The sequence below is a fragment of the Xiphias gladius genome, chromosome 13 (genome assembly GCF_016859285.1).
Source record: "Xiphias gladius isolate SHS-SW01 ecotype Sanya breed wild chromosome 13, ASM1685928v1, whole genome shotgun sequence".
Taxonomy (NCBI): Eukaryota; Metazoa; Chordata; class Actinopteri; order Istiophoriformes; family Xiphiidae; genus Xiphias; species Xiphias gladius.
Window position 1 is genome coordinate 6,642,426 of NC_053412.1, and position 15,000 is coordinate 6,657,425.

Below are 15,000 nucleotides of genomic sequence, written 5' to 3' on the forward strand. Positions count from 1 at the left end.
ATCTAGGCATAAGCTAAAGCATATTGACAATCAAATATTAATCTGGTTTCAGATCTTTGAATTGCTGCTAACATCTTAAATTTTTTTTCCACAGATTCAAATAAGTCTGGTACTGATAGTTGAGAAACAGCCGAGCTTATCAGAGCTTTGTAGGTGAGATTAGACTGGGGATAAGCACATATTGGCCAGGTCCAGAAAAATTGTCAAAAAAGAAGAAGTGATATGAAAATGCCAACAAATTTGGATAAGACTGAGAACAACTCTACAGGTTCTTGTAAATTAACTTGCGGAAACTCTTAAATTGACATATTTCTTTCGATTTTCATGAAAAACATTAACTGTTCATGGCAACCGCTACCAAAGCTTCTGTTTTGACTCAAAATGATGTTGGCAAAATGGAAAGATCAGTCATTACTGACTGGTTAAGGGCAAAATGATTTCCTGTCTCAAACAAAAATTCAGCAAACATGACCACAATGAAAAATGAAATGGCAATTTAGTCTGATTATCAGGCTACTTATTTTCCCAGACCAGGAATAAAACAGTTTTCAAATATTTCACTCCATCTAGTGCTGCGCCTTGGAGCAACCTATCCACGTCAGAATCACAGACATGGGCATGTAATTACTGAAACTAGAGATGAACCTCGGTTGTGAACTTTGCCAAGTTTTTTCAGTGATTGTTGGGAGAAACTTGGGGCATACAAAGGTGCAGTTAGGTGCTGTAAACTAGGGGAGTATATTTAGTCCTGTGAAAAATAATTTGGTTAAGAGATAAATCGCCTCGGTCTGTTTCTGGGATTCACTAGTGGTTTGCTAGCCTTAAAACAGGGTAAATTGATATTTTTAAGTGAGTAATCCGTGAATGCTTCCCAAAACATGGCCTTAAATTGAATTTAGTTTTTTTGTCTTTACTCAGCATTTCACCTAAGACCATGTTAAACCCGGAGCAGAAACCTATACTCCAAATAAGAAATAGCTTCTTTTTAATTAGCCGTAATGTGCAAGTTAATTAAAGAAAATCCCCCCTGTGCCAGTTAAGAGCTTAAAAATACTCGTCCAGCCAAAGTTATGCAAGATGCAATTCAATCGCAGAAGAAAATAGCAGAGACTCCGTATAATTTTGGTTGTGACCACACTGGGGGAAAAAAATGCATGACTCTAGCCAAGAATTATTTATTTGAAAAGAAAAGGCTTATTTCTCAGAACAAAACCTAGCTATTTGGGAGAGGCGAGGGGGGTCGCAGGGCGTCGGCCTCTTGGTTACAGTGGCCTGTTTTTATGGGGACACACCAGGAATGTCAAACTGCCCTTCGCTCTCTCTCGCGCTCTCTTTGTGTGTGTGTGTGTGTGCAGGCTGCTGTTTCACTGTTGACTGGATGTTGTCTGCCCTCTTGTTTTGATCTCAAAATGATGAGAGAAAAAGTTTTGGTGCTGGCCTGAGATTGCACAGATACAAACTTTTGGTTTAACCTACACGCTGCCAGGTGGGCAGACCGAATCAGCAGATAAGTGTTAGAGAAAGCAGATTTATCTTTAAAATACCTTCTTGGTAAATACCTTTCCTATGATTGCCTGAACCTTTCAGTACTCGCTGTACCCATGTAGGAAACCCCACCCATCTGGAAACCAGTTATGCTCTATTCAGCTGCTGCTGGAAATAATTAATTACTCACGAATTACAAACATGAGATGTTTCCCATTAGCGTGTAATAATGGAAAACTTAAGAAACCTGTGTTTCCCAGATATGATGTAAAGAGACTGAGGCTGATAAAAAAAATTTTTTAAACAAATGACAGTCGACAATATTTGTTTTTTTACAGATGCTGGAAAATCTAAATTTTGCAAATATAGGAAGCCTGGGTGGATCTGAGGAAGAGGCTGAGACCACCCACAGAGTCAATAAGAAAACATGCCTCAAAACACAGCTCTCTTTAAGCCGTAATATCTTCTTAACAGGACATTAATTCTCAAAAATTCACCAAGATACATTAAAACTTCTATATTTTGACTATTGGACATGGTTTATTCTGCATTAAAGTTATTGATTTTTCATTTCTGATAATTGTTCCTTTCGCTACACAGTTTTCTGAACTGCAGCTGGAGACTCCACTTCAAAAGAAATTTGTTAATGAATCACAGGAAAAACATGCTCAGTAGCTTTTTAAATTTTTTGAAAATATATAATTGCCTTTCTGGGATTGACAGTCAGTTTGATAATCATTATCATAGCACGCTGAAGATTTCTTGAAATTGTAGTATTCTGTCAATATTAGTCCAGTGCATTCTCCTGCTAGTGTGGCAACAAAAGCAGCATCATGTCAGACCTGAGTAGTGTATCTGTACCTACAGGAGCCCTTCGCCATGTGGGGTGTGGAAATCACAGGGTACAGTACACGCAGCTCCAGTCATTAACAGTCTGATGTGATGTGATTGAGATGATAGGACGGCGTAAGTTTTGGGAGCCTCCATTTTGAATTTTAGATCAGAAAAGCAGATGGGTCTGTGTGATGTACTCGTCAAGTGCGACTGGAAATGCTATTAAAAACTTTTTTCGCTCCTCTAAAGCAGATGTCATACTTTATTTTATATATGGTGTGTAAATGCCATAAAGTATGAGTGTGGCTAATAAGGGCAATATTTACATGATCATGTTCAAGTGCCAGTAAGAGAATTGTCAGGAGCGGTTGACATGAAATGCAATTAATATCTTTAAAGTGAGAACCACTCATATCGCATAAACATGACTATATGGATTTGAACTTGCACCTGTACACACTCAAAGCCACACAGTACTTACCACGTGCCTGTACAGCTGAGCTGTGCGAGTATCCGAGAGCCGCCAGCGCCGTCTCCACCAGCTGTGTGAAGAGGACGTCCTTACGCACCAACACGAACTCAGCGTGACGGTCGCCACGCCCCTCACAGTCGCCAGCCATGCCCATGTCTGCATGCTCGACCACGCAGTAGACTGGGATCATCAAACCTGGCAGACAAGACAGAGAGATTTATAGAGTTGTAGGAGAAGACTAGTGTGTATGTGTCTCTCGTCTTTCCAGGTCCTGGTAGTAGACAGGAAATCATGGTCCTACAACTGTTAGGCGGCACAAGGAAGCTGCTTAAGGTTTTGCAAAAATCCATATTCTCCATGTTGCTTTGTTTCCTTTTCAATTCTTCATTTTTGGCTAGTTTTTCAGATAAATTTCAGTTGTAGATAGATTGCAGTTGACAGTGTTACCCAAGTTGGTCAGGCATTCCTGGGTGCGAACTGCATCCGATACAAAAAAAAACATCAGAATTCCAAATGGCTGGATTTTTTTCAGCTTTACTGAGTGTACAAAAAATCCAAGAGAGAGGAACGTTCTTGGAGGATTTTTGGAGCTTCTTTTTTTGTCATCCATGTTTCAGCGTTGTGAATAGTATCTGCGTGTAATGGATCCCTACAGAAACCGAGCCGCGCAGCAACATTTTTCTTCAGTGCGTCAGTGCTGCCGCAGTAAGAAGACTGTGGTTAAACTGGGCAGCTGCCAGTGTTAATGTACATGTAAGTCAGTTTGAGATTTGTACTATATTTGTATCTGCACCACATATTAAAACCCTCAATGAATCAGAACTGTATCCAGAACTGCTCTTAAATCGCTTTTGGATATGATATCTATATCATCTAGCACTCAGGAGGCATGCCATAACTCCAGCGGTGAAGGACGTTGGTCTACACTTGTTACCAAGCACCAAGAGCTCCTCCAAGCCTGGAACCATTCACACCCATCCAGTCCACTGCTGTGTCCCACAGGAACGGTTAATTAACAAGTTATCAATCCTCCTCCTGACAAGGCAGTGAAAGATCAGCCAGAGTCAAAACCACAGCGGCATCAGGCACGCTATCAGCCAATAACCCAACCACTCAGTGGAAGGGTGGAGCGAGGTAACACAGCAGAAAGTCTGTGTGGCGGTGTGTGTGTGTGTGTGTATACTGTCACAATGTTTGTGTGATGATGCATGATGATGTTTTCAACTGCATGAGAGAATAATGGGCATCTGTGCGTGATTGGTGCCTATGTTAGGTACTTTAGAGTGTGCATGCCATAACAACGCAGAAAGTCTGCTACCTATGTGTGTGTGTGTGTGTGTGTGTGTGTGTGTGTGTGTGTGTGTGTGTGTGTGTGTGTGTGTGTGTGTGCGTGTGCGTGTGTGTGTGTGTGTGTGTGTGTGTGTGGACCCATGGACGGTAGACACCGTCAAAAATCCACATATCCCCGGTAGACTGTCATATGGAGCTAACACTTTAGCATCCATATACTGAGTGACAGAAGTCTTTATACCAACATAATGTCACATCATTTGCCACGATGGGACACAGCGCAAAGGGAGCACTTCGGCTTCACCCCTACACGTCATATCAAAAGTAAGGGATTTGTGAATTTAATTTACAGGTGACGTAATAAAATACAATGTTCCTTTTACTTTACATACAGTTACTATCATTCAACTATTGAGTATAGATGCCAAAGTCTTTCTGAGCATGTGCTAACAGGGATAAACTCGGTTACCGTATAACAGCAATGTCCCCAGTATGATTCTGGATGTGGAGCTTTGTTGCATGATATCCTCCCTTCCTCCTCTCCCAAACAAAAATTTTAACAATCAACATCCCTGTATTAGTCACTAATCAAGCCAAAATGCCAAACCTTCCCTGCATCTGGTTTCCTAAAATTTATGATTGTTGATTTTTGCTGTTCCATATCACTGCAAATTGATAACAGTATCTTTAGATTTTGGCCTGTTGATCAGACAAACAAGAAATATTAAGACTCACCTTGGGCTCCGGGAAACTGTGATGGGTACATTTTGAAACAGTCCAAAAAATAAATCAACAACAGATTGAAAGCCCACAGAGGCCTCTGGGATAAAGAGTAAAAGAAAAAAACAGAAAACAAAATAAGAAAATGGTAACAGTACTGTGTCAGAATGGACAGACATCCGAGGAACATTTCTCAATTCTAACTGAATCCAGGCCTTGAAGCATTCAGGTCCCTCTCTCCCACTTATCTTTATACTTATAACGTATCTCTGGTAGACTAATCTGTGTAATTGTGTGGTAGTGTGTAGGTCGTGCATTTTACTGTAGATTTCTGTGAAAGCTTGTGTGGTTAGGGGGAGACATATTTTGAAGGTTACAGGTTAATACGCGTACTTTTCCTAAAATTGCTCAAGTGTTGCTCATATATTTTCTTGTAGAATTTGTAGATGTTCTGTATTTTAATAGGAAGTTTAGTGCTTGTTTTATCTTGGGAACTATACGTGCATTTTTTCTAGCTTTACCACTACTTTTCGTACTGAACTTTTTGTTACACAGGGTAGGGTACACATATTGTTCACTCTGTCTGCTTTGGGCGTTTTTGCTGTATATGTCATGCCAAGTTACTTTAAGCCAGTGTAAAGTAATGTATTGTTTTTTATTTGTTTTTCACGCATAAATCGACTGTACCTTATGCTGGTGCCTTGCAATAAAGTACTGAAAGGCAGTCAAATGTTGTTCTTGTCCACTATATGAAGAAAACACACGACAACGGCATAACTAATGTCTTACTATGGACAAATACTGGCTGTCAGCAGCTTCACTCAAAATATCCTTTAAATACTGAAAATGACTCAACTCTTGTACTTGAGCAAGCATGTGTATCTCTGTATCCCAGCAGTCCACACGTGTCCTAACGCCTTACCTCCCAGTGGTCTCAGCGGTGTGCCGTTCTGTCGGGTTTGTGGGTTTGCTGGGCTGCCGTTGACCTCCAGACGGCTCAACTTGCAGGGCAGGGGGCCGCTGGAGGCAGGGCTCTCCCCTCTCTCCTCTGGGCTGGCGCTGTCCTGAAGGCCCGGGTTCTCTGTTCCCCCTCCTGCACCTCCACGCTGCTCCATCCCAATGAATACCTCAGGAGGAGCACCCAGCACAGTGTGTGAAGCTGGGAAACAACAGAAGGAGTTGCTTTAGTTCAATCTGGTCACATTCAAGCTGCAGTGATAAGGACGCTCAAGTGAAGTCAAAACATCTGATGTGATGTAGAAGATTAATTACATGAATTGATCACTACTGGCCTGGTTGTCCATGGAAAGTCCTTAACCTTGGGCCCAATTCTAATGCTATCCTTTGATTTTACACATTGTGCATGTATGCAAGAGAAGCATATACTACCATTTTTTTCTCATGAAGTGAAAATGGTACACACAGTACTGATTATTTTAGAACCTTTAGAAATGCTTTGAGATTACCACAGTCATAATAAAAGAATAAAAGATACTACATACAGACACAGCAACAACTTAATTCCTCAAAATTTAGTAACAGTCAGGTTTTTGATGTCAGATCCTGATATGAGCAGGAATAGAATTGTTTGACTAAGGCTGTATTTTACTGAAAACAGATGATAAAGTGTGTATTTTACCATTTTCATTTAAAGTTTGAGTTACAGAGCCGCAAAAATGAGGAGTACACAGTTAATCTCTCCCATCGGAAAACTCAGAACTGGCAAAATAAAACAAGCAAGTTGAAACAGTCCTCCTACAGTTTATCTACACTCTGTGGATCAAGCATCTTTCATACTTTGTTGACAATGCGTAGAGCCATTATAGACTGTTTCATCAACAACTGCCGCTTTGTTCAATTCCCTCCCAAACCAATCCAGCCAACACATTTCTTTGTTAAGTACATACAAGAGAGGCAGGGACGACCACAACAGACAGACAGTCAGAGTCATCTGGGACAAATCACAGGTCGACAAGTGACGTTCGCTCACGGACTAAATACAGACAAGTTTATCCCCCTCTTTTTTAGACACAGAGACGTACACAACATGTTATAATGACAGGCGTGACGGTGTGTAAGGTGAGTATCGAACACTGACAATGCACTCTCTATACTGTAGGTAAGAAAATCACATAGAATCAACTTTATTGTATAAAAACGGTGCATGATGATGAACTAAGGACTTTCAGATGCTTATGGTTTTCTCTGGATTCTTCTCCTTGCGCTTCAACTGCAATACTGTTCCACCATGGTCACCATTATAATATATCCATGTATGCTAACGAGGTAATTACTTGTGCTAATTAAAGCAGTGTGTAAGGCAGAAAAATTTGCTAAATATTAAATCTTTCTTTGTTAACATACTGGTCTTTCTGTGATATAGGTGATAAAGTATCGACTATGTGTTTGAAATATGAAGATTAATATCCTATACAAAGAAAAAAAACAAATCAGGTTTTCCTTTATTAATATGTTAATATATGCAGCGAGGTGCTTCAGTGTACGCAGCGACCTAATATCATTTACATGGGGAACCTGTGGCGTAAGTGTGATGTTCCTGTCGGTGACCTATCATGAAGACATAACGTGAGCAGACAACCTTGAGGTACAATGGAGATGATTTAAGCCTTGACTTGGTATTTTTGCCTGTGTAAATTGTTCTCCCGTAACAGGACATGGGACAATACGCAAGGATGTGGCAAAGAAGGACATGACAGTGTTACATGATTCTGAACAACATGACTGAACAAACCAGGAAAGGACAGAGAACATCACAAGACATGACAGTACATGACCCACTAGGTCACAGTATTACACAGAATTTCATAACACTATGTGACATGACAGGACTTGACGGGACACAGCGCAACCCATGAACTCAACGGGACCAGGACTACAGGACTGGATCTGACTGTCATCATTGTGAGATTACCAGCAGAAACTATAGGAACTCGATGGCCCCGTGTTCCGGCACGTAACAACCCCCCCCCCCACTCCAAAAAACAAAATGTGTCATTTTTAAGTTTCAGTTTTTGAATGGATTTAATAAAGAAGTTATAACATATTACTTAGTGAGCTTTGGAGGTTCTGGTTGCTGTCCCATCTTTGTGCTACGGTAATCTAACCGGCTGCTGTCTGTAGTTTCATGTAGTTTGTCTGGAAAAGCTGTCTGGTCTCTGTGCTTTGTGTTTTTCCTCACGCTGTGGGGTCTCCACTGGTGTGACTGCAAAGCCGGCAGCGACACACGAATCTGAACCCAAGAGCGACACACGATTATAATAAAAGACACACGTGCAAAATTAATTGCTGCCTATAAAAAAGCCCGTCCAACACAAACAAGAATAAATAAATAAATAAATATCTCACAGTATGGAGCATAACGAGGCCCCTCCCCACCTGAACACTGTCTGTCTCTCTTTACTACATGGGGCTGGCTTTGTGCAACTGAATTTCAAAATTTGCACTCCGGGCTCCAATGATACTGTTTAATGACACACTGCAGGGTAAAAGCAACTAGCAGTAGGAGATCTAAAACAAAGAAGGTCCTGCAGTTACTTTGTCTTTGTTTTGTTGTCATTCAACTGTCCTGTTAAGTGTTCGGTTTTGTCTGCCGCAGTTTCCTGTATTTGATATATTTTTGTCACCACCGTCCCTTAAAAACTCCTAAGAAGACATTGGGCGTAAACTACGCCAAAGCATTGCTAATTTCCCTTCTTCAAGACGTGTAACTATTTTCAATTTCAAAACAAGCAACAAGAGCCGCAGGTACAAAGGTGACGCCAACAGACACTCACTCGATGCTGGTTCCGTTCAACTGGGTCTGCCCCACACACTTGTCCTGAGCACCGTGTAAGAGGATACCACTTCTGAAAAAGGCCACCACCTACAACTGAGCTTTTCTGAAAGCTCTGATATAATTGACTTGGTCCTTGATAATGAAAAAGTGGCTGAAAAAACAAGAGTCCATCGTTCATGGCATTTAAACCCAAATGTTGTGAACAGAATCCTATATCATCGATCATAAAACCATCATGATGCAAATTTTATAAACATGGAGTCCTGCTCACTCTCTACCTTTCACCTCACGTGACATGAACCCGGCATTAATGTGGCATTAATACCTCCTCTGTAGCAGTCCTCTAGTGCAGGGCTCTTCACACCGAGGACATGATTGTCCACACCTACGAAAACCACCAATTCTTTTCCCGGAAAGGTTAAACCGAGCTAGCTACAGCCAGGAGATAAAACCAAGGTCTCAAGGTGAGCCCGCTCATCTTATGTGCCCCCACATAACTCACTCTTGATGTCCACTTAGACCAAAGCCAGCAATACACAGCATCATTATGAACCGAATATTTCCCTCAAGTCAGTACACTGTTCAGTCATGGCAGAAAAAGTTCAGGACGAGGTCACTGTCAATACAATGTTTTGGGGTGTTTTGCTTGACTAACAGATGTCACATCACCCGATCACTGTCAGACCTGGTGGCTTTTGCTTGCCTCATCTATAGCCAGGCTTCCTCCGCTATGAACAAATTAGGATTTTCTGGGTCCTGCAACTGACAAAGATGGTGGTGAGCAGCTCCAACACATCCCCTCAGAAACCTGTATCCCACAGCGTGTGTACTATGTCTAACAGCCCTGCTGCTGATCGCTGTCCCTCTGGGTGCAGCTGTCCATCCCACACTGTCTTTGCTAATTTCCCCATCAATCTATTATCATAAAAGAGATTTAATCATTACTTAGCATTCTCCAGTCCACCAAAAACCACAAACCTCTGAAGTGCTTTCCTCTTCCCTGTGAAATCTGTTTCCCCTGGTGGAGCTCAATTTCACTCCGGGGAGGAAAATAACTCAGTGCTTTATTTCCCTCAGTCATTCTCTCAAATCAACACACACCAAACAAGGACACGATGCCAATGAAACTACGCTGTTTTCATATTCATTTCAGCAAAACACCGGTTCAGTCAGCTGACATACTGTAGCAAATCATAAGCAGCTGATAAACAGGATTGTGAGGCGCATCACCGGAAAAACCAAAGTGTATAATGATTAGATTGCACGTCAACTTTCTAAACATAAAGCGATCTCTCTCTGTCCTTCGATTTATGTTTGGTCTGCTTTTAATAAACACATTTTGGGAATATCTTGGGCAATGGATTATAATCAGTGTGTGTGTGTGTGTGCGTGTGTGAGATAGATGTGTGTTTGTGTGAGATGGATGTGTGTGTGTGCGTGTGTGAGATGGATGTGTGTGTGTGTGTGTGTGTGTGTGTGAGATGGATATGTGTGTGTGTGTGTGTGTGTGTGTGTGTGTGAGATGGATGTGTGTGTGTGTGCGTGTGTGAGATGGATGTGTGTGTGTGTGTGTGTGTGTGTGTGTGTGTGTGAGATGGATTTGTGTGTGTGTGTGTGTGTGTGTGTGTGAGATGGATATGTGTGTGTGTGTGTGTGTGTGCATGTGTGAGATGGATGTGTGTGTGTGTGTGTGTGTGTGCATGTGTTAGATGGATGTGTGTGTGTGTGTGTGTGTGTGTGTGTGTGTGAGATGGATGTGTGTGTGTGTGTGTGTGTGTGTGTGTGTGTGTGTGTGTGTGTGTATGTGTGTTTATGTGTGGTGGGTGTCTCGAGAAGTTAGTTAGTATTTTTCCAAAGGGCTTATTTTTTTCGGGGACTACAGCGTCTGATCGATCATGGAGCCGTGAGGTTCCACTGGGTCACACTCTGTCCCTGTGCCTCAAGAGTGAAGTGTTTGTTTAGTTCCTACTACAGCACATTAGATTTGAAAATTTTCAGCGCCACTTTTAAAAGTGTTTGAGGGTGTTTAGGCTCATATTGGACATGATTCACAAACTTTTGGGCTTGTGATACCTTAAAACAAAGCAAGATCTACTTGTGACTAGAGCTGCAACTACCAAATATTATCAATTAATCGGCTAAATGATTGTTTTATCTATAAAATGTCTGAAAAAAAAACCCATTGCAAATTATACAGCAAAGATATTCAGTCTACAATCATACATGATAAAGAAAAAACCATGTTTGGTATTCTTACTTGAAAAATGACTGAAATTAATAATCAATCAAAATGAGTGCTGATTCATTTTCTGCTGATTGACTAATTGCTTCAACTCTATATGTGACCCATCATCAAAATTAATGTCTGTGGGTTTTGGCCAGGTCAAGTAATTTTTTTTTTTTAATTATAGACTCCTGAAAATGTAAAATGATCCAGTAATTAATGAGGAAAAAAGCTTCTTTGGGATAGCTGGGATGCACTGACTGCTGGAGGATTTATAGCCCTTTTACTCTTCCAATTTTTGATCAATATGGCAGGAAACTGAAGGCAGCTGCATCACCAAGGAAGATACCAAGTTGCTGCAGGGTTCAGTGGGACGAAGACACGATTTGTATCCACATGTTAATTTTAATGACTCCTAAAAAAAATGTGGTCCCTTTTAAACTGAGGGTGGTCTGTGTATTTGAAGGGTGACACTTTCTACGCTTTTCAGCTGATGTGGATTGAAAGTCCCTCAAATTCAAGCTGAAAGTAAGCATTTTCTCATAATTATTTTTTATTTCAAAATCAGTGTGCTGGAACACAGAGCCAATGCTGATCATTTACATACAAATGGCACTATATTTATTGGTTTTACTCTGCAAAGTTATCCAGTTAAATCTGTAACCCTGAGTCTTCGCACAAGTTTCATATTAGCTCAAAGTCTACAACTTCCCAATAAAGGTCTTCACAGATGGCTAAGATGCTGCTACGATGAGATATGAGTAATTTCATAAAGGTTTTATTTTCATATTTTGTACTGTTCCTTTAAACTTCTTCATATTTTGACTTCACATTCTAATTTAGGAATCCAAAAGAAAAATGTAAACTAACTTATTTTCAGAGTTAAGTGTTTGTTCAGTTCCTACTACAGCAAATTAGATTTGAAATTGATGAGCACCACTTTTAGAAGTGTTTCTTTTAATGTCAAACAGTAACGAAAAACATGAATCTACTACACTATTACAAATACTTTCATATCATTAATACATTAAAAAAAAAACAGGAAAAAAAGAAAAAAGGTGAAGACAGGTGTAACATCCTGTTACACTTGGGCCTCGATTTATCAAAAGTGTCTTTCACTCCCTCGCTCACCCACAAAACCGCTTCAAGCAAGACCTTCATGGAGGTGGTACAGCCAATAGACCCCACACTCCCAGCACAGACTCCTCTTCACTTTACCAGCTCACATGGAGGCCAAATACAGTACAGTCACACTAAAGTAGCCTCCAGCTGACAAATCATATAGAAACACACAGAAAACCTCAGCTGGCTGCAAAATGGTAGATTAATTTAGGCGGGGTCTAATTCAGGGGGTCTCTTGAAGTGTTTAAGGGCGATTTGTGAGCCTTTAACTGCATATTAGGGGCTAAATGCGATTACGTTAACGGTGAATTCTCTAAGTACCGATACTAAAGTGGAGTTTGATGACACCCAAGTGCCCTTGAGAGATTTCAGGGGGTCCTTGAGAAGGTTCCAGGGCATCACAGATACAATTAGGACTTGCTAAATTTGACTATAGTTTGGTTCAGTGGAAATTCATGGTGGGTTCAAGTACATCACACGAGCATGTAGACTGACTGGAGGTAAAAATCTTAGTCTGATCGAGTGAAATCTCGGCCTGCAGCCTAAATGACGACCCACGAAAACAAGGCACCGTCTGTGCTTTGTTGACATTCCTGTTCACAAAGTGTTAAAGCCGCTCGACCAGCCTCACAGTGAGCTCTTTCTGCACAGTGAACCCCCACAATTATACTAAACTGCCTCAGTTAGTAGCTGATTAACTTTTAATCAAAGAAAAGGCTGAGAATATACTGTTAACACTTTAGCTTTCAGATACTTTCACAGATGAACAGCGATGATTCCACACCACACATCATACGGGGCAACTCTGAATCCAAATCTGAAATATGTCTGCTCTGTCACAACCTTTTTTCTCCAATAAACAAGAAAACATTGTGCACTCCCTCAAAGTTCTGAGTAAAATGATTGGTTGCTCGCTTACAGGCTTATGTGCTGCCTCGGGACGTCCGCTTCCTTTTGTCCTCAAAAATGGACGAGAATCCTTGACCAAACCACACTTTTTTTCTCATTCAATAAGGAATTGATCAGACTGTGGGACAGGGAAAGAGGTGAACGGGAAAGTCCTCTGTCACTCTCAGAAAAGCCAAGTTTGTATATCCTACAGTAACGTTGAATCTTGAGATTGACTTTAAAGTGGCAAGTGAAAATCCATGCACATGATGTACATTTTCTTCTTTTTTGCGTTCCCTTTAAAGTCTTTATTTTCATTATTTACTCCCCCCCCCAGTAAAACAAGTACATTTAAGTCTCCTGTCAGACTTTGGTAACAGTATTAACACTCATCTTTCTTATCAATCAATATACTTGGCTACAACAGAGCAATATTCTAACCTTAACTTCAACCATCAGAGGTCATTCTTCTATTTTGGTACCATATCATATTAGGCTATAACATAATATCATTAAGTTATTTTGTTCCTGAAATGCTCATAATATTATATTTTGTAATCTTTATAATTAAATGGCTTAAATAATGCTGAGGCAGATAGTTTTCCAACCTGCTTCAACAAGAGTTGTAGCCTCTAATTGGTCTGGCATGAGTACGCGACGAATTTCATTCGAATACATCTAAAATCATCATTTGTTCATTATTTATTATCCCCTGTCTGCAAATGCACACATGTCTTGAGCACCGACTACATTTTCAGGACACTCTGGTAAATTCGGCCCACATGCACAAGTGATTACTTACTAATATTGCCGCGTAATCTCAACTTTTACAGCGGGACGCCCTGTATTGTCGCGGCGGCGGTTATGGACTTTAGCGGGTCTGACTCGTCACGGCAGGACACGCTCAGGTGCAGCTACCGCCGTCAGGCTAATGGTGGCCCCGTTTGACCCAGGTGTGCCAAATGAACCGCCACGGGACAACGTAGGCCGATGAGCACTGACAAAAAACGGCGGCGACAAAACAGCGTCCCATTGTTAACACTCAGTGGCTGACTAAATCAAACGTGGCTCTGCTCATCATTAGTTTTGTCAACTGCAGCTGTGTTTCACCAGCGACTCGTGTGTGTGTGTGTGTGAAGGGGGTCAGTTCAACTGTAGGTTATTAATGTGACTGATGCTCGGACAGTGAATTATGTCGAGGGCAAAGCCTGCACACTAGCTGCCTGTTGGAGCTGGACTCCACCAAACTCCATTCTTTTTTCTGTCTACTTGTGTAGTTTCTTGGGGACCGTGGAAAAAGTGCCATAGAAGCAGTTTCAGTGTGTTTGGTTTCCTAATAGTGTAATAAATAGGGAATGTCCTCATGTCTGTAATAGTTGTTGTATGGATTTGACATAGCTTTTTATTTTCAAGTCAACATTATACAGTGGAACCTTTTTTTTACTTTGCACACAGCGATACATTGAATAAATTATCTATTAACCATGGTCCTCACAGCGTTAAACTCTTAGTAATTATCCTTTTCATTGACAGCATGTATTTGTATTTGGTGGCTGTGAAAACAATACACGGCTTCCTGGAAATCACAGACTAAATTTACATCACAAAATCCGAAAGCCAATTGGAAGATTGGATTTGTTTCAACGTACTGGCGAACCCCTATTGTCAATCCAAGGACTGTGTGAAGAAGTAAGGATGTGACAGATTGTCCACCAGTTAAAATTATTTGCTTATTTGTTTATCATTTATAGAAGCAAAACAACACGTCCACACGTGGTTGTATTCTGAGCTGTCAGAGAGAGAGAGAGGGTGCTATTTTATGAGGATTAAAGAAACCCCATTTTGGAAGGAATTCCTAACATGGATATTAAGATAGAATTGGACCAGATTAAAAAATGAATCAATTCAAACAGAATCAAAACTTAAATGACCATATTTAGCCACACTTAAATACTCTACATCAAGTGTAGGCGAACCAAATTTGTAAATAATACAACAACTTGTGTTTTTTCAAGATCTTTATCTGCATTTTCTACAAGAAAATGTTAATATCATATCCCAAGGTTACATTTGTTTATGGTTCTGATAATAAAACCAACCAGTGTAAGTCTAGTAGAGCAACTATTATTTATATCTATTGTTCTAGCGTAGCATTTACTTAAACACACA

At 40.7% G+C, this 15,000-nt stretch overlaps 1 protein-coding gene across 1 annotated transcript in view; it reads right to left on the minus strand.

Moving 5' to 3' along the window:
* LOC120798184 (DNA-binding protein SATB2-like) overlaps positions 1-5,916 on the minus strand; it is a 21,129-nt gene extending 15,213 nt beyond the window's left edge. Inside the window, exons 1-2 of the mRNA XM_040142290.1 lie at positions 5,724-5,916; positions 2,801-2,986 (exon numbers count right to left, since the gene is read on the minus strand). Coding sequence (XP_039998224.1) covers positions 2,801-2,986; positions 5,724-5,916 — 379 coding nt within the window. The remainder of the gene's footprint in view (positions 1-2,800; positions 2,987-5,723) is intronic.
* Positions 5,917-15,000: the final 9,084 nt, after the last annotated feature.